Below are 24,538 nucleotides of genomic sequence, written 5' to 3' on the forward strand. Positions count from 1 at the left end.
CTGATAACTTTGAAATCATAAGAAAATGTCCACAGTCATTTCAGATCTTTAAAACACAATGTCGAGGCCAGCATTGTGTAGTGGGCAAAGCCATTCCCTGTGAGGCCAGCTTCACATATGGGCATCAGTTGAGTTCTGGCTGCTCCACTTCTGATCCAGCTCCCTGCTAATATGCCTGGAAAAGCAGTGGAGGATGGCCCAAGTGCTTGGGCCCCTGCATCCACATGGGAGATCCAGGGGAGGCTCCTGGTTGCTGTCTTCAGACCAGCCCATTGTGGCCATTTGGGAAGTGAAGCAGTGGTGTTCTCTCTCTCTCTCTCTCTCTCTCTCTCTCTCTCTCCCCGCTCTCCCTCACTCTCCCTCGCTCTCCCTCGCTCTCCCTCGCTCTCCTTTGCTCTCTCTCACTCTCTCTCACTCTGTAACTCTGCCTTTCAACTAAATGAATAAATCTTTAAACACATACACACACACAGTGTTGATTGATGCACATCTCCAAGGTTGTTTAGTGTTGAGACCTCTCTTCTCAGCCACTTTTGGCCATTTGCAGGCCAGCAGTCCAAGAATAATCATGTTGTCACCATATTTCTGTTTAAATTAGATGCTTTCCTTGCTATTTCCACTTCCCAGAGGCAGCTTCAGACTGATTTCGTTTGGGACATGGGAGGAGAGGAAATATGTGAAGCATAGTCTTGGCTGTATGAATGGTCCTGGCGTGGACTACTCGGTATGTAAAGCTGGTGCTTTTTCATCAGCACATTTGTGGTTTCTTCAGAAACACCATCCACATCCAGAGCGGTGCTGCAGCAACCTGTGGATGCAAATGGGATGCTCCCCTGAGACTCCTTGCTTACCCCTTCCTCAGCATTGAGGCATTGTGCACTACCTACCTCCAGTTTCTTTCTTTGCTTGCATTCATGTCTGCCTACTCTCCGCTATTATGATGCTTTCTCACCTTAGTATTTCTCAAGCAGTGGGGTGGACATGTCCTTCAAACATTAGCCCAGCTATTTAACCCTCCACATAGTCTCTTTAAAATCATTCTTTCTGACTTGGATGAATATGTCATATTCCAAGTTCCCTACAGTTGAAAGGGGTGAGGATTATGGCATAGCTTTCCACAAGAGTCTTCAAATGTCATCTGACTTCTTATTTTTCCCTCTGTAGGTGAGGAATTTGAAGATTAGCTAAATCTTAAAAGTTATCTGAGATTCATCTAAGATGTGCATCTCCTTTGGAATGCGGTCAAACATCCATTATAAATCTCTCTAACATGCACCAAGAAAATGTTAAAGATGTGTGAATTCTCCCATATTCAAAGTTGGCAAAATCTAGTAAAGCTAGGTCAACTCTGTAAAATAGTTGGTATTATTATTGTGTTGAAATACATGTAATTTCATATTTATTGTACTCAGGAAAAATTGCCCAATAATTTTGTTTCAAAATTCTGCAGTGGATTTGGAAAAGGATAGAAGTGTTAACATGGATCAGAGATGAAACATTTGGAAATAATAAATTGAGACATCTGATTGCATTGCTGAATATTATAGTATATTTTACCATTTATTTAAATATCATATGAGAATTAATTATAAAATTACTACAGAAGTTTATAGTTTATAGTCATAAAAGCTTTATATTCTAAAAGTTATTTCTTTATGAAGATACCAGGCATTCACACCGAACAATAAAGCATAGAAAAAAATAGAAAGCATTTTCAGAGAAAAACTGCCTTTCAGAATCAGAAGCAGTTAAAACTGGCGAGACCCTATATAATATTTTGCAAACATACTGTAGAATAAATTAAAAGCATTATGGAAATAAATATAGTAGGTACCAGTGTGTGGCACAGTGGGTTATGCTGACACTTTTAACACCAGCATCCCAAATCAGAGCACTGATTCAAATCCTCCAGTTTTGATCCATGCTAATGCCCATGGCAAGGCAGTGGAAGATGGCCCAAGTTCTTGGGTCCATGTAGGAGATTAGAATGGATTTCCAGGGTCCTGGCTCTGGACTGACCCAGTGCTCACCATTGCAGTCATCTGGGGAGTAAACCAACAAATAGAAGATTCTCTTCTCTCTTGCTCTTGCTCTCTCTCACTGCCTTTCAGATAAATAAATAAACCTTAAAAAAATAAAAATACTATTGTTTTATAGCAGGCTTTGTGTCTCAGTAAGTCAAGCCACTCTTTGCAACAAGAGATTCATATATCTGAGTGCTGGTTCAAATCCCCTTGCTTGGCTTTTGATGCAGCTCCCTACTAATTGTGCCTGGGAAAGCAATAGAAGATGGCTGAAGTATTTGGAATCTGCCACCCTTGTGGAAGACCCTGATGGTCTTCCAGGTTCCTGGCTTAAACTTGGCCAGTCCTGGCTATTGTGGCCCTTGGGGAGTTAACTAGCATAAGGGAGCTCTGTTTCTCTCTGTGTCTTCATCTCTGTCTCTCTGCCTTTAAAATAAATAAAGTAAAAATATTTTTAAAATATTAATGTTTTAAAGAACTAAAACTAATTCTTATAATTAAATTATGTTACTACAACACTTGTATTCAATACATATTACTACTCTGAAACCACAAATACTACTTTCATGACACATTGGGGAATATATCTTAAAATGATGTGAAGTATATCAATTGTTATCAACACAAAAAGACAAGAGGTAGAGATGACTGAACATGAATAAATAATTTAGCATTTACTTAAAACCTAAATAAAGCATACTAAGACTGTCATTATGAAAAATGTGCATTAGAAATAATCCCTAACTATCATACTACAAATAAAACATAACCCTATAATTGACATCGTGTTAAAAAATAAGACTAAAGCTGTGTATTTTAGAAAATGCTCATTAGCGTATATACTATTAATGCAAAGAATGTCTGACTTTATTAAGTGGGCTTTTTTCCCAACCTTGATTTTTTTAAGGGAAGGAATCTATGCTTCTGAAGCTCTTCTACTGGAGCCCTTACTTTCTTTTTTTTTTTTTTTAAATCTTTTTTTTTTTTTTTTTTTGACAGGCAGAGTGGACAGTGAGAGAGAGACAGAGAGAAAGGTCTTCCTTTGCCGTTGGTTCACCCTCCAATGGCCGCCGCGGTAGCGCGCTGCGGCCGGCGCACCGCGCTGTTCCGATGGCAGGAGCCAGGTGCTTATCCTGGTCTCCCCTGGGGTGCAGAGCCCAAACACTTGGACCATCCTCCGCTGCACTCCCTGGCCACAGCAGAGAGCTGGCCTGGAAGAGGGGCAACCGGGACAGGATCGGTGCCCCGACCGGGACTAGAACCCGGTGTGCCGGCACCGCAAGGCGGAGGATTAGCCTGTTGAGCCACGGCGCCGGCCTGGAGCCCTTACTTTCAATACAATGAAGTAATTGGGTGCAATGACTAGTAAGAAAACCATCTTATGATGTGAATAATAAGAAAAGGAATGTAAGGGTTGGTGTTTGCTGCAGCAGTTAAGATGCACTTGAAAAACCTGCATCCTATTTCTTGGATTTAAGCCCCTGCCATGCTCTTGATCCTAGTTTCCAGCTAATGTGCACTCTGGGAGATAGAAAGTGATGGCTCAAGTAGTTTAGTCCTTGCCACCCATGTGGATTGAATCGTCAGCTCCTGACTTTGGTCCAGCCCAGCCCAGGCAGCTGTAGACATTTGCCACTGAACAAGAGAGTTGAAGATCTGTCTTTCACCGTTAGTCTCTCTGTGTGTCTCTCTGCCTTCAAACAAACAAAAAAAAGTCTTTAATTAATATAAGGTAAAAGTATAAGTAACAGGTAAAAATGATCACTTAATTGTATTTTTTAAAGAGTCATTTTATTTATTTGAAAGAGTTGCTGAGGAGGTAGAGAGAGAGAGAGAGATACTTGTATTCCATCCACTGGTTCACTTGCCAAATGGCCACAATGGCCGAAGCTGAGCCATTCTGAAGCCAGGAGCTTATTCCAGGTCTCTCATGTGGGTGCAAGAACCCAAGGACTTGGGTCATTCTCCAGTGCTTTCCTAGGCACATTAGCAGGGAGCTGGATCAGAAGTAGAGCAGCCAGGACTCGAACTGGCACCCATATGGGATGCCGGTGCTATAGGAATGAGCTTTAACCCGCTGCCCCACAGTGCCAGTCCACTTCATTGTATTTTAACTGCTCATATTTTGACAAAGTATATATACTTCTAGTACAATATTATTTTTCTGAGATAGAATACAATTTTATTCAAGGACAGCTCATGTAAAGCCAATATACAATTTTTTGGAGACATAAAAAATACTGAGGCATAAAGCATGTTAAAAGGACAACCTAATTACAGCCATATAATTCAGTGGGCTTCGTGATCTATAATAGTGAATTACTGAGAGCAGAAAAACAATTAATAGAACACATTATTTTTAAAATGGGAATTCAGCATTTTGGCTTTCATTTATAGCATTTTATTCATTCTAGTGGCAAAAATAAAGCTTAGTCAATGTAAATCCTAACATCCACTCAATCTACATAAACAACAATAAATTAGTTTAATGATTTTTTCTGTAATGTAAAATGAAATAACACTGTGTAAAACTTGTGTAGGTTGTTTTTTACTCTGTGTAATACAAGTGCCTTTTGGTCCTATTTGCCCTTCCAGTTATTTCCTAAAGTAGGCAGCAAATATGAGAAAAAAAAATTATTCTCTACTGCTTTCCTTTAACAAACTTTTTTCATCATTTACTCTATTTACCAATAAATTAGTATGCCATGAAAAGGAGCAGTATATAACAAATAAGTAAGAAATTTGAGAGCTAGTAATATATATGTATTTATCATCAAACTTACTAGTGAGTAAGGATGTTCAAATTTCAAAGTTTGGTTAATCCTGTTACACTTGTATCTTGAAGGATCCAGAAAAGTTCCTTTCTGTATCTCCGCCTTTGTCAGATTTTCAATTCCAGGTTTATTTCTCCAGAGTCACAAGATGAGTGCCACAAAGGGATTTTGGAAAGCAGTATTGTATGATAAGGACCTCACACTTCCATTTTCTATAGTAGGTGATGGAACTGTTAGAAAGAAATACATAGCAGGACAGTACTGTTAATGAGCAACCAGCAATGTTATAAGAAACAAAAAATTCCTGTGTTTGACAGAATTTAAAAAGAACCATACTGGGAAATGAGTGTTTGGCACAGCAGTTCATATGCAGGCTGGGAAGTTCATATCTCACATTGGACTGCCAAGGTTCATTTCCTGGCTCCACTCCTGATTCCAGCTTCCTGCTTATGTACATCCTGGAAGGCAGCAAGTGATGACTCAAGTACTTTCGCCCCTGACACTCACATGTGTGGTCTGTATTGAGTTCCCTGGGTCCTGCTTTGGCCTGGCCCAGCCTGGAATTGCAGGTACTTAAGGTAAAAATCCGTTGAGGGGAGATCTCTGTTCGACATTCTGTCTGTCTCTGTTTCTCAAAATAAATAAATAAATATTTTTAAAGGAATATCTGAAATCCATATATCCTCTTTTTCCTCCTTGCCCCATTCTTCTTCCTCTGATTCTTTTTGTATTTGAGAGGTGTGAGGAGAATTGAACCTGAAATCTGATGATGAAATTTCTGTTAAAATGGACAAGTTGGGGAAAAAGTAAATAAAACTAACCTATGGTATAAAGATACTACTGCAGAAGGTTCTGGGGATCTTGTTGTTCTGGGTCTTCTTTGGAAGTTGTTGTAACATGAGGGTATTCAACTGCAGGAGTCTCATCAAGCTCTTACAAATGATATACAGATTGATAAACAGTCAAGACATTCTTGAAAGATTAATTCTCCTAAATAGCAAAGCATTAAAATTATCAAAACAGCTAAGAAACTTATCAATTTAGGAATACAACAAATAAACAAATAATTAGAATAGAGGTTCCAACCAGGTGCAGGTTGACATAAAAATGGTGGGTTATTTAACAGTTGTGCTAATATGATTGGTTTTCCACGTGAATAAGTTCAAACTGACTTCATATCTCACATTGTTCATTCTCAATGGATTAGAGATTAGAATATTTGAAAGGCTGCAGAACGTTTGAGAGAAAAAGTAAAAAATAAATTATCAATGTCATTAAAATATGTAGGATTTTTAAGTATAATCCATAAAGGAATGATTGATAAGCTGAATACTAATAAGATAGAAACTTTTATTTATAAAACATCCCCATAGTACATAGAAGAATGAAGCAGAGCAGAAACCTTAAATCTGTTTGACACATAACTTAAAACAACCACTAAAAAAGGAATTCTGAAAATGCATGCACAAAGACAAGCTACCAAAAACTAGACAGAGATGAATAACAATTTCACTAGTGGATAGCTTGTACCTATATGAAAATGTTAGCAATAAGATAAAACACAAAGCAAAACATGAGAAAATTCTATGCCCATCAGACTGACAAAATTAAAAATAGCTGGCATTATTACTACTTGTTAATGAACTATATCTATGGAAATTTTTGAGTGCATTGCTGGGGGGATGGAGATTAGAACAATCAATTTGATATTTTCTCATGGGCTACAGATGTGTAAACCATGACATAAACTCTCCACTTCCAAAAATATGTCCTAAAGGAATTCTCACAAACGTACACAATAAATCATTTCTAGTGATATTGTTTGCAACACTAATTGCACCAGAAACAGTTCTTGAAATATTCAGTCTAAAGGTTTTACCACTTTAAAATTGTAATTTTTCTTTCACGATTAATAAGTACCCCCAAAAGATTTGTGTTTAGGCTATTAACATTCTGTTCTTACTCTCATAGTTTTAACTTTCACTGGTAAATTGAAAACTCTATCTTCTTTATGTCTATTACTTTGCATTCTGCCATGAAGCAGTATCTTCCTACATATTTATCACTATCTGCCTATCCTGTCCATCCAGATACATGAATTGCTACTTTATTTAGCTATTGATAGCTCATTATTCTAAATGGGTTGTTATAAATGTATATTAAAAGTAACATTAATGGCATTAACAAATTATAAAGCAATAATCTCCAATACTTTCTAAAACAAAGAAAGCAACAATTATAAATAATACATGTGCAAACCACTCAAAATTGCATCCATGTTTGGAGATTTCACATTATTTATCAATGTCATGTGTATTACTTTAGATTGAAGTACTGAGTATGTATGTATCAAGTTTCTGAAGAACAGGAGTGGAGACAGGTGGGTGGAGATGGCTATAGTCTAGTATCCCTCTCAGGAGAGGGAGACTCAAGTAGATGGACATTTAGAAAATAGATGATGTCAGTTAACTGAAAATTAGAGAGCCAGCTAAATGAGATGCACTTGGTACAAGTCCTAGGACCAAATATAGTAAGACTTGTAAATTTTTCCTAGGAGTGACCCTGCAATGAAATATTTCAAAAGAACCTTGTAGTACCTTATGTTATAAAACCTGTTTGGTTCCCAAACTGCAACAAAGGTTAAATCAATTTGATAATGTTCTCCAATAATAGCAGTAGATGCTGGCTTCTTCCTCTTTCTCTTTCTTCTCTCCTTCTAATAATATGTGTGAAGTACTTAGCGTTTTATTAACTTCTTTGAATGTACAGAATTTAAATCTCCCAGTGATTCTCATTTCAGAGTTGAGACTGGTATTGATTCTTCAGTATCCATATTAACATTTGAATTACCTTTATATCTCTACTCTGTCCTGTATTGCCTCACAGCTCAGTTGTCAGGTGATTGCAGTTCCATTTTAGATTGTTCTCATAGGATTTATCAAAAGAAACATGATTAATTTTAGTGTGAAGCATTTTTACACAGACACATGGACTTTTTGTTATTATAGATAATTTTGTCCTACTGCCATGATTTTCTTAACTACTTAAATATTTATCTAGGGTAATAACAATAATTATAAAATTTAAGTCAGCAGCTGTTAGCGCACATATTTTTGTTACTGACACATTCAATTAGAAGCATTGCTAGTTAAACCAGTGAAAAAGCAAGTAGCTCTGAAAAGGTCAATTCTGAATTATTGTTGCCCATAATCATTTCCTAAGCCATTAAGCCTATAAAATCCAATTGAAACTGTAAGTCATAAAGGTAAATTATAGAAAAAGCTGCTCAGGTAGGTGGCGAGAGCTCCATACATGTGACCAAGACATTTGTCAGCAGAAATTACTTCACCTGGATTATACACAATAGAGCTACTCTAGTGAATGTTATGTGGCTATTACCATTCACAGGCTACATATCTCAAAGACATATTAATTACTCAACCCCAAGTAATCCACAGAGGTGAAGTGCTAACTAAAGCAGTTTTTAAAAGCCCCATAAAGTGGGGGTAGCAAGTGTGTTGCATTCTAAAGGTGAAAAAAGCACAATTAAATATAGGGCTAACAAGATATTCAATCACAACAGATGTCTTTTGCAATAAACCTTGATGGCAAAACTATTAGAAATACATCTATCATAGTGTTATTTAGAGTATTAAAATATATGTATTCATTCTAAATCAAACTTTTTCTTTCTTTTGTTCTATTCTTTGTTCATTTGAAAGGCAGACACACAGAGAGAGAGGATGAGACAGAAAGAAAGAGATCTTCCATCTACTGGTTCACTTTTCAAATGACAGAAATGGACAGTGCTGAGCCAGTCCGAAGCCAGAAGCCTGGAATTCCATCTGGGTCTTCTGCATGGGTACAGGGGTCAAGGACCTGGGCTATCTTCCGTTGCTTTCCCAGGCACATTAGCAGAGAACTGGATTGAAAGTGGAATAGCTGGAACACAAACCAGCATCCATATGGGATGCCAGGGTCATAGGCTGTGCTTAACTCACTGTGCCACAATGTTGGTCCCTCTTTTGTTCTATTCTTATTTCATGTCTCATATCTCATCTCTAGAGTCAGCTTCCTCTTTACACTTATGACTTGATGGGCTGCACTTTTTCTTAAGTAAAATATACTGAGACAGTGTGAATCACATATGACTAAAATATAATTTAATACATTAATTTTTAAGATTTATTTATTTATTTATTTGAAGAACAGAGTTACAGAGAGGGGTAGGGAGAGACAGAGAAAGAGGTCTTCCATCTGCTGGTTCACTCCCCAAATGGCTGCAGAGTTGAGCCTACCCAAAGCCAGGAGCTTCTTCCAGGTCTCCACGTGGATGCAAGGGCCCAAGAATTTGGGCCATCCTCTGCTGCTTTCCCAGGCCCATTAGCAGGGTGCTGGATTGGAAGTAGAGTAGCCAGGACTTGAACCAGCACCCAAAGGAGATTCCAGTGCTGCAGGCCAGGCTTTAACCCACTTCACCATGGCACCAGCCCCAATACATTATTTCAAGAGAAAATTTTATCATGCTCCTAATAATTTATAAAGCAAATGTTTCCTCAAAAATTATTGCTACTTCAATATCAAATTATCATAGAACCCTTAAGTCTGAGCCAGGAGTGTCATTGGGGAGATGGTGTTTGGCATAGTGGTTCCACTTGGGATGCCCACATCCCATATCAAAGGACCTGGGTACAAGTCCAAGCTCTGCTTCTGATTATGGTTTCCTGCTAATGTGCATCCTGGGAGGCAGCAGATGATGGCTCACACACTTAGGTTCCTGCCACCAACATGGGAGACCCAGATTGAATTATTGGATACTTGCTTCATCCTAGCATAGCCCCAGCTATTGTGGACTTTTGGGATGTGAACCAACAGATGGGAGATCTATTTCCAAATAAATTTTTAAAAAGATAAAATTATTTGAAAATAAAAATAAGATTTGATAAATGAGTAAAAGTCTTATGTTACAAATATTTGGCCTCCAATAATGCCCAGCAAAATGTCTCATTGGATGGTGCACATTAAATAACTGAATGTAGTTTTGATCAATGCTAGTGAATTGGCTTGTATTGGATTATTAATTGAATTTTATGTGACTTTTATCAAATGAACAACCATTAGCACTGCAGGCAGTGGCTTTACCTACTATGCCACAGCGCTAGCCCCAAAAGATCTATTTTCAGTTGACTTTATTCTCATAAGATAAACCCTGCACTAAGAGTTCAACAAATAGTATGAAGAAAAATAATTCCTAAACAGTAGAGACAAGGGCTGTATCAATCATTGCATCTCAAAGTGTCAGTTTCATTTATATAGATTACCTTTCAGGTACTCTCTTAGTTACCACAGATCAGGGAGAACATATGGTCTTTGTCTTTTTGAGACTGACTTATTTCACTAAGTATAATGGTTTCCAGTTGCATCCATTTTGTTGCAAAAGAGAAGATGTGGCGTGGAGATGACACAGGCAGCACCGGAAGCCGCTCCCCCATGAGGCTGCGGACCCGAAAGGCGGCCGCAGGGCCAGGCGCCATGGCTGCGGAGCAGACCCGGCTGCTGTGAGGCTCTGGCGGCCAGAGTGCGCCTAGTCGGTGTGAACCCAGCGCAAGGTCCCAGGCCCCGGGGCACTCGCTCAGAAGAATGAAACTCTGGATCACCTGATTAATCTGAGTGGGGCAGTCCAGCTCAGGCATCTCTCCAATAACCTGGAGACCCTCCTCAAGCGGGACTTCCTCAAACTCCTTCCCTTGGAGCTCAGTTTTTATTTGTTAAAATGGCTCGATCCTCAGACTCACATGCTGCCTCGTCTCTAAACAGTGGAATAAGGTGATAAGTGCTTGTACAGAGGTGTGGCAGACTGCATGTAAAAATTTGGGCTGGCAGATAGATGGTTCTGTTCAGGACGCTTTGCACTGGAAGAAGGTTTATTTGGAGGCTATTTTAAGAATGAAGCAACTGGAGGACCATGAAGCCTTTGAGACCTCATCATTAATTGGACACAGTGCCAGAATGTATGCACTTTACTACAAAGATGGACTTCTCTGTACAGGGTCAGATGACTTGTCTGCAAAGCTGTGGGATGTGAGCACAGGGCAATGTGTTTATGGCATCCAGACCCACACTTGTGCAGCAGTGAAGTTTGACGAACAGAAGCTTGTGACAGGCTCCTTTGACAACACTGTGGCCTGCTGGGAGTGGAGTTCTGGAGCCCGGACCCAGCACTTCCGGGGGCACACGGGGGCGGTATTTAGCGTGGACTACAATGATGAACTGGATATCTTGGTGAGCGGCTCTGCAGACTTCACTCTGAAAGTATGGGTTTCATCTGCTGCGACATGCCTGAACACACTCACTACACGGAGTGGGTCACCAAGGTGGTTTTTCAGAAGTGCAAAGTCAAATCTCTGTTGCATAGCCCTGGAGACTATATCCTCTTAAGTGCAGACAAATATGAGATCAAGATTTGGCCAATTGGGAGAGAAATCAACTGCAAATGCTTAAAGACATTATCTGTCTCTGAGGATAGAAGTATCTGCCTTCAGCCAAGACTTCATTTTGATGGCAAATACATTGCCTGTAGTTCAGCACTAGGTCTCTACCAGTGGGACTTGGCCAGTTATGATATCCTCAGGGTCATCAAGACTCCTGAGATAGCAAACCTGGCCTTGCTTGGCTTCGGAGATATCTTTGCCCTGCTGTTTGACAACCACTACCTGTACATCATGGATTTGCGGACAGAGAGCCTGGTTAGCCGCTGGCCTCTGCCAGAGTACAGGAAATCAAAGAGAGGCTCAAGCTTTCTGGCAGGCGAAGCATCCTGGCTGAATGGACTAGACGGACACAATGACACGGGCTTGGTCTTTGCCACCAGCATGCCTGACCACAGTATTCACCTGGTGTTGTGGAAGGAGCACGGCTGACACCATGAGCCACCACCACTGACTGACTTTGGGTGCCGGGACTGTGGGTTTTTGGTGCAACCTCCATGGCAGCCGACTGCATGAACCAAAGTTCTCACCTAATGGTATCATCACGCAGTGCACAATCATTTATCTGTGTTTGCCAGGGGCCAGGGCTTGGGGCGGGGGAGGGCTTGTTTTATGGACATACAATGCAGCATGCTAATGGGGTACACCATTGACTTCATTTGTACTTACTTATGTTAATCAGCATAAGAGGATGCATTTTGGATTCATCTTTATTGAGTGGAATATTGGTTTTAAGTAAAGAAAGTTAAATGGTTCAAAAAAAAAAAAAAAGAGAAGATGTCATTTTTTCTTACTGCTGAGTGGTATTCCATAGTGTATGTATGTCATAATTTCTTTATCCGGTTATCCGTTGATGAATATCTGGTTTGATTCCATATCTTAGCTATTGTGAATAGAGCTACAATGAGCATGGGCCTGCAAATAACTCTTTGATCTGATAATTTGTTTTGTTTTGGTAAATTCCAAGGAGTGGGATTGCTGGGTCTTATGCTAGATCTATTTTCAGGTTTCTGAGGTATCTCCATACTGTCTTCCACAATAGCTACATCAGTTTACATTCCCACCAACAGTGGGTTAGGGTACCTTTTCCCCCCACATCCTTGCGAGCACTTATTGTTTGTTGATTTCTACATGAGATCAATTATAACTGGGATAGGTAAAACTTCATTGTGGTTTTGATTTGCATTTCCCTGATGGCTTGTGATCCCGAGCATTTTTCATGTGTCTGTTGGCCATTTGAGTTTACTCTTTTGAAAAATCTCTATTCAAGTCTTTGCCCATTTCCTAACTTTGTCATTGAGTTTCTTGAGCTCTTTATAGATTTAGATTCTGGATATTAATCCTTTATCAGCCGCATTGTTTGCAAATGTCTTCTTCTATTCTGTTGGTTGTGTTTTTACTTTGCTGAGTGTTTCATTTGCAGTGTAAAGCATGTTTGTGTTTCTGTGTGTAGCATATCCTTAAGCATCTTTTGTAAGGCTGGACGAATGGTGACAAATTCTTTCAATTTCTGTTTTTTATGTAAGGTCTTTATTTCACCTGCATTCATAAATGAGAGTTTTGCAGGGTACAGCGTTCTGAGTTAACAGGGTTTTGTTTTTTTTTTTTCTCATAAGAATTGGACTATGTCTCTTCATTCTCTCCTAGCCTATGTGGTTTCTGAGACGAAATAGCTGTGCGTCTCATTGGAGAGCCTCTGAAAGTAATCTGGCATTTCTCTCGTGCACATTTTAGAATCTTTTCTTTATGTTTTACTGTTGAAAATTTGACAAAAATCTGTCGTGATGAAGGTCTTTTTTAGTCATGTCTATAAAGAGTTCTATCTGCCTCATGTACTTGGACGTTCCTTTCTCTCTCCAAATTGGAAAAGTTTTCTGTAATTATTTCAATAAGCAGGCCTTCTAATCCATTGTATCTTTCCATGCCTTTAGGAACACCTAGAACCCATATGTTGAGTTATTTGGCAGTATCCCATAAATTTTCAGTAATGTTTTAATTTTTCTAATTTCTTTTTTTTTTTTTTTTTTTGATCTGACTGAAAAATTTCCAAAGATTTGTCTCCTGCCTCTCCAAGTCTGTTGTTAAGGCTTTCCACTGTATTTTTTTTGACTATTGAATTCTTCATTTCTAATGTTTCATTTAAAATCCCAGTTTCATGGGATTATTTTTTATTCACATTAGGTATGGATTTCTTTAATTCATGGATTTGCTTCTGATTGCTTTTGAGTAATCCTATGATTAATTTTTTAATTCCATTTCTGGCACGCATTTCATCAATCTCTTCATCTTCACACTCTAGTATTGAAATGTTGTTTGTTCCTTCGGGAGAGTGTCATGTCATCCTCCTTATTCGTGTTTCTTGAATTTCTGTGTTTATTTTTATGCATTTGTGGAAATACGTATTGGTTTATTTCCTCTGATGTATTTTATCTTTCAGCTATGCCCCTGTGGCTTAGTGGAGTCTCTGCTGTTTCAGTGATCATCCAGAGGTACATGCTGGGTGTGGCCAGGGAGTCTGGCCAGTGCTCCAGGGTGGGGCCACAGCACTGGCCCCAATATGTTGAATGTTAAAATAATTCAAAATCTATTTTCAGCCTCTATATCAAGGTCATGGTGTTTGGAGACCACAGCTCAAGTGAGTTTTCCAGTTGCTAGTTGGGTGCCACTAAGTTTATTTCCTATATTTGATTTCTCCATTTAAAATTAGTGTAGTACTAACCTATTAGGTTCTGCCAAAGACTAAATGTATTGAATATTTCAAATACTGAACCAAAGGCTTAAGACTCCAAAAATCCTCATTTAAATGGAACTATAATCATTTAATTTTTGATGGAATTACATCATTTGAAGGCATTTTTCCTTAAATAATATTAAAGCCCTTATTTTTTCTTTATAGAGAAAAAGCAGAATTAAATTCAGTCATTCTTTGTTTTCCATTGACCAGTACTTATGTTGGATTATTACTATATATTGGAATCAGTTTTTCCACACACTTGTTTTCTAAATTTGTTAGGGAAATTACAAACTGAAGTAATAACAAGCAAGAAAACTATATCTCAGTATTTTTCCACTAGAGCCATGAGCTATGTCTTCATTGTGGCCTTTTTCTATTTGTCACATAGAATTATTGCCTAACTGAAAAGTAACATTACATCAAATTGAAAAGCCAACTTCTCTCACTTTTTCAAGGTTGCAATAAGAATATTTTCTCATAGTTATTTCATTGCTTTCCCTATATACTTACTAGATTTATGAATCATAAGTTGAACTAAGAATATGGAAGCATTATTTTGAAAAATTATAGTTTCTTTAATCTATCATAACCTTAATATATTTACCTAAATTTTATATTTTTAAAATTTCATTTGTTTTACTTATTTGAAAGGCAGAGATATAGAAAAAGGAAAACAGAAATACTGACAGAGAGAGATGTTCCATCTACTGGTTGATTCACCAAATGCCCATGCTGGCCAAGACTGGGCCAAGCCAAACTGAGAGTCTGAAGGGCAGTTTGGTCTCTCAGGTGGGTTTCAGGGACCCAAAAAACTTCTACATTGACTGCTGTGTCTCTGAGTGTGGATTAGCAGGAATCTAGAATCAAGAACAGAGCCAGGACTTGAAATCAGTTATTCTGAAATGGGATGTAGGCATTCTTGGAGGTATTTTAATTAACTACTGCACAAATGCTCCAAATGACTGCCATTCAACCTAAATTTTTGATTATCATGCACCAATTGTGCCAGATAACTTACTTCTAATAATTTCTGATTTCAAACAGAGACATGTGATATCTTAAATACATAATTTAAAAGCTGAAAATAGGGGCTGACGCGGTGGCGCAGAGGGTTAACGCCCTGGCCTAAAGTGCTGGCATCCCACATGGGCGCCAGTTTGAGATCCAGCTGCTCTGCTTCCTGTCCAGCTCTCTGCTATGGCCGGGAAAGCAGTGGAAGATGGCCCAAGTCCTTGGACCCCTGAACCCATGTGGGAGACCTGGAAGAAGCTCCTGGCTCCTGGCTCCTGGCTTCAGATCAGCACACCTCTGGCCGTTGCGGCCATCTGGGGAGTGAACTATCGGATGGAAGACCTCTCTCTCTGCCTCTCTCTCTCTGAAACTCTGACTTTCAAATAAATAAATATCTAAAACTGAAAACATTCAGGTTTACTAATATGTTAAAGCATTCCTCGTATATGTGACAATGTACATAACTTATTAAGAAAATCCTGCCTGTGTCAAATTTCTCTTGAAAAAGGAATTTAGGGGGCTCGTGCAGTGGTGCAGCAGCTTAAAGCCCTGGCCTGAAGCATCGGCATCCCAGTGGGCACTGGTTCGAGTCCTGGCTGCTCCTCTTCCTATCCGGCTTCCTGCTATGGCCTGGGAAAGCAGTAAATGATGGCCCAAGTCCTTGGGCCCCTGCACCCATGTGGGAGACCTGGAAGAAGCTCCTGGCTGCTGGTTTCAGATTGGCACAGCTCCGGCTGTTGCGGCTATCTGGGGAGTGAACTAGCGGATGGAAGACCTTTCTCTCTGTCTCTACCTCTCACTGTAACTCTGTCTTTCAAATAAATAAAATAAATTAAAAAAAAAAACAAGAAAAGAAAAAGGAATTTAGACATAGAAGAGAATTAAACCATATTATTAGAAGCAATTCATGAGACTATGGGATCAAACAGTTCAGCCATTCAAGGCTGTGCAAGTTAGTGCCTACACTATCCAAGCAGATGGTCTTCTGCCCTATTTTTTGGGTCCTTAAGGACAGGTAATTCACAGTGTCTTTGGTAGCCTATTCTCACTGTTAAAAACTTGTGTATTCTACTTTAATACTGCTTTTGTTCTAATTTGTGTGCCTTTCCATTTGTTAAGTTATTTTATAGAGATTGAGGAAAAACCCATGCCATTTTTCATAAATTGCATTAATATAGTTTACTTCTATATTCTCTTTTCCCCAATCTCTTGTTCCAAGATGATAAGCTAATAATAAAGCAAACTAATATACTTAATTTTAATGAATTAAAGGTTTATGACATTTACTGAAGTGTTATGAATTTGGAAGCCAGTCACCTACATATGAATCCTGGATAGTATCATTTCTGATTGTATATTTTTAAATAAGTTAAACTCTTTGAGTTTCAATGTTTTATTTTTAAAACAGAGATAATAACCACTACATTCGAGTGGTTCAGGGGAGACAAAATGTTATAGAATATGACTTTCAAGATGGTTGATGTATTATGGGTATTGCGGCCATTTAGGGATTGAACCAGCAGATCAAAGATCTCTCTCTCTCTCTGTCTCTCCCTCTCTCTCTGTAACTCTCCCTCTCTCTCTCTGTAACTCTGCCTTTCAAATAAATAAATATTTTTTAAAATGTCTTGACTACTAAAAGTCACAATTTATTTAACATGTCAGAATAACTTTGTTCTATTTATTTTAGAAGGCTAGTAGACCGGTGGGTAGAATAGGAGAATGTTGTCAATCAAGTGTGCGTAGTTTGTACCAAGTCCTTGATAAAATGAAACAAAACTGAATAATAGTGGGAGAGAGAGAAGAATTCTTACTTAACTGAGTAAAAATATTGCCTGTGATTATTGGTAAAATCTAAGAAGATATTAACAATGCCTGACAGAGGGATTCACCCTTTTTCAAATGTTTTAATGTAAACTTTAATTATGTTCATATCATATTCATGCATGGCATAAGGCTGGATAAATGCTATGACACTGAATTTTTAAAAATAGAAACAAGGGGACCGGTGCCGGGGCTCACTTGGTTAATCCTCCACCTGTGTGCCGGCATCCTATATGGGTGCCAGGTTCTAGTCCCGGTTGCTCCTCTTCCAGTCCAGCTCTCTGCTATGGCCTGGGAAGGCAGTGGAGGATGGCCCAAGTGCTTGGGCCCTGCACCCACATGGGAGAACAGAGGGAAGCACCAGGCTCCTGGCTTCGGATCGGTGCAGCGCCGGCCGTGGTGGCCATTTCGGGAGTGAACCAAAGGAAGGAAGACCTTTCTCTCTGTCTATCTCTCTCACTGTCTATAACTCTACCTGTCAAATAAATTTAAAAAAAAAATTGAAACAAGATCCAAATATAGTTGATTATAACCTTGGGAAAATATAGAGATTAAATCATAAAGAATACTAAGGAATTGCCAATATAAAATAAATGGGAAAAGGTGAATTTTAAAAAAGAGGTATCATCAATAGTATAATATTCAGAGTAGCTAAACATGAGTTAAATCAGTGAAAAAAAAAATTGGCAATAGTGAGACCAGAGCTATAAGGAACAGTGAGCACTGGCATTTCCAAGGATACTAATACAATACTTCGTAACTGGATCTTTATCACATAACTAGCAGGACATCAGTGAAAAATCATTAAATAAAGGACTACAGCAATCCAGTGTTCACTATTTCCTTCATATTTTCTCTTGTTTTCATTTTTGAATGTTTATTTTAGAAATTTTTAAATCTGAAAATCAAAAGCATCAGGAAGCCATTAACTACAATATTTAGTTTTCTCACTTTGTCATGTAATGGTGTTTTTATATAATACATATGCATATGCGCATTTGTAATTCCATGCCCTTCATTTTTCTCTATATTTTAAGAATGTTTTCTATTATTAAAGAGTTGAGGGGCTGGTGCCATGGCTCAACAGGCTAATCCTCCACCTTGCGGCGCCAGCACACCAGGTTCTAGTCCCGGTCGGGGTGCTGGATTCTGTCCCGGTTGCCCCTCTTCCAGGCCAGCTCTCTGCTATGGCCCGGGAGTGCAGTGGAGGATGGCCCAAGTACTTGGGCCCTGCACCCCATGGGAGACCAGGAGAAGCACCTGGCTCCTGCCTTGGGATCAGCGTGGTGCTCCGGCTGCAGCGCGCCGGCTGTGATGGCCATTGGAGGGTGAACCAATGGAAAAGGAAGACCTTTCTCTCTGTCTCTCTCACTGTCCACTCTGGCTGTCAAAAAAAAAAAAAAAAAAAAAGAGTTGAGGAAATTTAATATTGTTAGCCCTGAAATAACTCTTCATTTGATTGATTTTAATTAGTTTTGTATTTATCATTTTTAGACTTGAATATGAGTTGTTTTGTAAGGAATTCCATAATACATATATTTGTGCACCTATGTGCATTTCAGGTAGTTGAATGAGGCGAGGACCTCTCTATGGGCAGTAACTATATCAAAGATTATAATATTTTAATTATTTGAAAATGAAATAAGTGTAACAGATAATAATCTTGACATCTGTTGTTATTTGGCCAGACTTCCTGCCAAGAGGAGAGGGCACTATGATATTACCAGGCAGCAGTTCACAGGAAGTGAGTACAAGGAACACCCATCACTGCTGTCTGAAGAGGACTTTGGTCTTTGTGTTGGCCTCCAAACTAAATGCCTGCCATGATTCAGCTGCAGCCAGTAGCCAGGAGCTTCTTCTGGGTTTCCCACACAGGTGCAGGGCCCCAAGATACTTGTATCAAATTCCACTGCTTTCCCAGGCCCCAGCTGCTCCACTTCCAATGCACTTCTCTGCTGTAGTGGCATTTAGGGAGTGAACCAGTGGATGGAATACCTTTCTCTCTCTGTCTCTCTCTGCCTTTCTCCCTTCTCCCCCCATTTATGCTTCTCTGTAACTCTGCCTTTCAAATAAAATAAATAAATCTTAAAAAAAAAAGAAAGAAATGGAGGAGGGTAGGAAGGAAAGATGGGGAGGGAGGGAGACAATATCATTATTTTCTTAAAATTGTATCTACAAAATACATTGAAACTGTTAAAAACGATGTTTTAAATGCCAGTGTTGGCCTGTGACTCATAGGTTGCCCCAGGACAGTAAGTCACACTCCTTCAAAGGTTGTGAAATTCACTTTCGCTGAAAATAAAAGGTAGCAAAAAATTAATGACAAATGATTTTCATGTTTTATATATATTTTATTTTACAAAAATTTATTTATGTACTTTCATGTTCATTTGAAAGGGAGAGGAGGAAGTGAGAGAAGAAAGACAGAGAGAGACAGACAGATATTCAGAGAAAGAAGATAACATGATCAAGCTGAGAAATAATTTTTCCACCAGTGTAAGGATAAAAACCTACAGCTGACCTACTTTTTAGTTAGTTAATAATATCTAGGCACATCCTCCTCTCACAAAGACCATGGAAATATTTACAAATTTAATATTTTGAGGGAAAGAAGAAATAGTAAATCCTGACCTAGTTTTCAAATGGATTAAGTTCAATGTGACAATTGACGATTGTTGAGTTCCATCATTTATTTATTATACTGTTGTATAAATAGTGTGCTTACTGAAAAGTTGAGTCTTAGGACCATGATTTTTATTAAGTTTATGTTTGTAGGACTATAGAAACTAGTTGCTATTTTTGAAACAGAAATATCTTAAAACATATTATTTTAAATCATGTGTATGTGTGTATGTGTGTTTTTTAAACTACAAAATGTATCACAGAGCTAGATTGTATCTTAAATCTATTGATACAGTTTTGGAATTGGTTATTGCTTAAAAATAATGCTCTCCACTTTTCCACCTATGTCTCTTGACTGGTGGATAATAACCAATTTTGTATTTCTATGTGAAAGCAAATAAAGGAAAATGATGTGAAAAATCTGTCATCTGCATTGGAAACACACTGGAGAGTTGAAATTCTTTAAAATTTTTCAATCTGGAATGCATTAATATGTTTAGTTAATCAACAAATATTTTTCTAAAATGACTTTCTCTTTAATTTCCACGTGGTTAATTCTTTATTTGAAAATCTAGCAAAAGAAAAAAAAAAAAGAAAATCTACCTTTAGTGTGCCTTTATTAATTGTTCACCATTCTCCTGAAATAAATAAAAATCAGTTCAATTTTTTTTGAAAAACATAAACATGACATAGATACCCCAAAATAAATCTAAGGAAAAGGTTCTAGCATTGTTACATAGTTGGTAAAGCCACCACCTGTGATGCCAGAATCCCATATGAGTGCCAGTTGGAATCCCAGCTGCTCCACTTCCAATCCAGATCCCTGCTAATGGCCTGGGAAAAGCAATAGCAAAAAGACCCAGTGTTTGGGCCCCTGTCACCATTGTGGGAGACCTAAATGAAGCTCCTACCTCCTGGCTTCAGCCTGGCCCAGCACTGGCAGTTGAGGCCATCTCTGGAGTGAACCAGCAGATGGAAGATCTCTCAATCTCTCTCTCACTCATTCAAATAAATAAATAAATATTTAAAATATTAATTAGTTAATTAATTTAAGGTAAAATTATATATATATATATATATATATGTATTCCTTCACCAAGCTTAAAATTATTTTGTGTCAATTATTACATCTTGTTCTTTTTTGTGCTTCTGTGGTACATATTTGGTTAATGCTACTTCCTAATTAAATACCCACTGAATTATTTTGTTGGGTCTGGTGAATGGTGCTGTAGTTAAGCCACTTCTTATCTCCTTATTCCACATAACAGTGCCTATGTTTGAGTCCTGATTTTGATCTCAATCCCAGCTTCCTGCTAACGTGGACCCTGGGAGACAGCAGGTGATGGCTCAGATACTGGGGTCTTTGTTACCCATGAAGGAGGACCAGATTGAATTCCTGGGTCCTGGCTTTTACCTGGCCCAGTATTAGCTATTTCTAGTGTATAGGACACCTCTGTCTCTTTGTCATTCAAATAAATTAAGTAAATACATATTCTTAAGTATTTTGGTGAAGATGATTAGTGTACTATATTTAAATAAAATCACCTTTAAACATCTCTTTCACAAGTGTTCATGTTTTTCCTACTTACAAAGAATTTACTGTTGCAAGACAATATCTTTTTCAGAATTAATTTGGAATAATTCATAGTAGGATCTGCAAGCAAACAAACAGACATGTTGGCTTATTTTATTTGGCCATCAAAATATCAGAGTTTGAAATTCAAATTTGCTCGGCGCCGTCCTCGTCCAGCAAGAGACAGAGACCGAACACTTTGCACGGGGTTCCTTTATTGCTCGGCAAGCAGGAGATCCAGCTTCGATCTCTTCTGGGCAGGAACTTCCCTTACACCCGCGTAGCAAGGGTTTATATGCACAATACACGTCACAAATCAGGTGATAGGCTAGAAGCGCGGGGATAGGACAATCTCGTGGCAAGGCGGGAAGGAGCGAGCTAGAGCGGGAAATCTAAGGCGGGAAGGAGCGAGCAAGAGCGGGAACTCCCTGAGATGAGGAAGAACCCGGAAGCAGGGAGTCGGCGCCATCTTAGGGGCACGGTTCCTCCGGTCTGGTTCCCTACATCTCCCTCCTTTTGTTTTTGCACAAATCACATCCCCGACGGCCCTGGCTCATGAGGGCCGGGAGAATATTTACTAGGCAGAGAGTAGAGGTGCATACCCAGCGTGCTTGTGATCCGTTAGTTACGGAACTTCAAGGGCCTGGCCACAACCCCTGATGTCTCCGTTAGGGATCAGTTTTTATTCCCTTTTGCTGGGGCAGGCTGGGAATTGAACCTGCATGCATATGCATATGCTCTCCCAGGACCCCCGGAACCCCCGGGTGGACTCCTGCTGCAGTACCTTTGGTCTCGCATACCCAGTTTTCGCTCCCCGTCAGGGATGGGTGATACAGCCCAATGAATGAGAGGGGGAACAAGACAACTCGAGGAAGGTGTGTGCCTGATGGAGGCATTGTCCATATGTGAGGCGTGAGTAGGGATGGGGGGACGAGGGTTTTAATCGCTGGTATGGACCCGGTCATAAGTCATGCGAGCCAGCATGGCATATGCATCCGGATCACGGTGATGGAGAGCAGCATACGCTGCCGCGCGGAACTGATGTCTGACGCTCTCCAACTTGTTGTTGATGAAGGAGCTCACCCAGCGAAGTACACAGGGACCTATGGACAACAATAGGAACAGAGATATTAACGGTCCCAGGAAAGGGAGAAGGTAAGGAAGGAATCCGGCTTCCATGTCACTAATCATTTGATGTGCAAGTTTGGTATACTTATCCAAGGAAACTCCTAATCCCGCCGTACCAGTACCCACGGCGGTAGCGATGCCAAGGCCTACTAACAAGGGTACCATGTGGACCGCTCGCTTTGTACGAACAGGCCAGGTATCCAAGGCGGGTATGGGGATCGGCTGGTCTCCCGGAATGATCTCTATGTCTGGGGGAATGATGGCAAGAGCACAGATCCCAGTCCAATTAAAGGGAAGCGCGGAGTAGGCATGAGATCCGCAAACCAGCACGTGGCCAGGGGGAGCACATCTTTGAGACGGACTGACGGTTAGTACTTCGTAGTTGCATAGTGACAGGGAAATTCCTACTGGAACAGCGTCTGTAGAGTTCAAATTGGTAGTAATGCAGGAGGCATTCAGAGGAGAAGATACTTGTACAGGGAAAGGAGGAGTGGCAGAACAATTGTCAGTGGTAAGATTAAGAAGGGAAGAATTTAAGACAGGAATCGCTAGCGGGTAAGGTGTCCCTAGGGCCAAGCACAACCAACAATCCTGAGCCAAGCTGGGGGCGGTTAGATTTAATGCCCTGTGAGTAGCCTCAAGAATATCCTGAGTTTGTGGATCAAGGGCCACAGAATGAGGTCGAGGCCTGACCAAGGGGTGATACAGCAAAGGAGAAGGAGAAAAGAGGGTTTTCCAACGCTTTGTTAGCTGTTGGTGGCGGAGCTGGTCCTGTGGGCCTCCGCCATCAGAGATATGCACGGGTGCCGTAGTGCGCCAGCACGCCCACTGTCCAGGCGTACCAACACAGGGGGCTGAGAGGTAGGGGGATGAATGGACTACCTGTGGCAAATGGTCAGGACTAGAGGACCTGCGAGTACTTTGTAACTGGGTGGCATAGTACGACTGACCGCCAGAAGTGCATTGGAAGTATGAGGAATCGCAAGAGCTGTGCATGGATTCTTGAAAGGTCAAGCAAGGACAGGAGTGGTTTTTGCTATGGGGATCAGAAACGCGGGGTTTGGGCACACATATGTAGCCGCGTGGTAGGCCGGGGATCCCCTGGAGGGGCAGATATGCAGTTTTGTCCCCACAATCAGCTGTGGCGATGTGAGTACGCTGCAGTACGGTGTTGCTGGTCCCCCCCTTGCAGTCGCAAGGGTTGCCTACGTTCTGCAGTAAAGCAGTGGGGTTGGAGTTAAAGCCCGCATAAGAGCCAGGGAGCAAAGCCGCTGCCAGTATGAAGAAGCGGAAGGGGTGCATCTCACGTCTCGTTGTTTTGTTGCAATTTGTCGTCCTGTGAGAGCGTGGTAATCTCGGTTATCTCGGGGGAGATGTCGTCCGTAGGTGATAGAGGTGTATCTTGTGGCGGCGGGGCTGTTTTTCTGACCAATCTTTCCGGTATCCAGAGAGGTTCTCTTCCAGATTCCTGTGGGAAGACACAGACCGCGCCTCGGTTCCAGCATAATACCGGATCCGGGCCGTACCACTTTCCCGTGAGGACATCTTTCCAACGGACATAGCCTCGTGAAGATGGCTCCTTTAACATGTGTCTCTCAGCGGGGGACATAGAATGATCTGTCAAATTCAAAAAGTTTATAGTAAACAGTGCAAGGGAGAGGCGCATTCGAGGGGTTTTGCCCGTGGCAATTCCCTCCTTTTGTTTTAAGAGAAAAGCCTTGAGGGTTCGATGAGCCCTTTCAATTATGGCCTGTCCCTGAGGGTTATAAGGGATTCCAGTTTTATGTTGTACCTGCATACGGGTGCAGAAATCTTGGAATGATTTACTTGTGTATGCAGGACCATTATCTGTTTTTAAAGTTTTTGGTTTGCCCCAGGCTGCCCATGCAGCAAGGCAGTGATTAATGACATGGGTGGTACGCTCACCCGTCTCCAGAGAAGCAAAAATTACTTGGGAACAGGTGTCAACTGACACATGAACATACTTTAAGGTCCCAAACTCGGATATGTGGGTGACATCCATCTGCCAGATATGTCCTGGTAGTAATCCTCGGGGATTAACCCCCACCGAAGGCACAGGGGTTAAAGTAGGGCATGCGGCACAATGGCGAACAATATCGCGAGCGGCAGCACGAGAAAGACCGAATTTGGCGGCAAGGGTTTTTGCGTTTACATGGAACTCTGAATGAAACTGGATAGCCTGCTCTTCTGGGGAAGAAAATTGGAGTATCCAAATGGGGCGTGTGGCTTGATCAGCTATAGCATTGCCTGTGGTCATGGGTCCAGGTAAGGAAGAATGAGCTCTAATATGAGTAATAAAGAAAGGAGCAGACCGATTCCAAATAGATTTTTGCAGGGTG

At 40.3% G+C, this 24,538-nt stretch overlaps 1 protein-coding gene across 1 annotated transcript; it reads left to right on the forward strand.

The window, feature by feature from the left end:
• Nucleotides 1-697: 697 nt before the first annotated feature.
• On the forward strand, nt 698-11,751 carry LOC133771873 (F-box/WD repeat-containing protein 2-like). Its single transcript, XM_062208252.1, is given in 4 exon segments — nt 698-724; nt 10,402-10,589; nt 10,591-11,150; nt 11,153-11,751. Coding segments are annotated over 4 exon segments (1,341 nt in total). The 3' UTR covers nt 11,719-11,751.
• The last annotated feature ends 12,787 nt before the right edge of the window (nt 11,752-24,538 follow it).

The sequence above is a fragment of the Lepus europaeus genome, chromosome 12, assembly GCF_033115175.1.
Source record: "Lepus europaeus isolate LE1 chromosome 12, mLepTim1.pri, whole genome shotgun sequence".
NCBI lineage: Eukaryota > Metazoa > Chordata > Mammalia > Lagomorpha > Leporidae > Lepus > Lepus europaeus.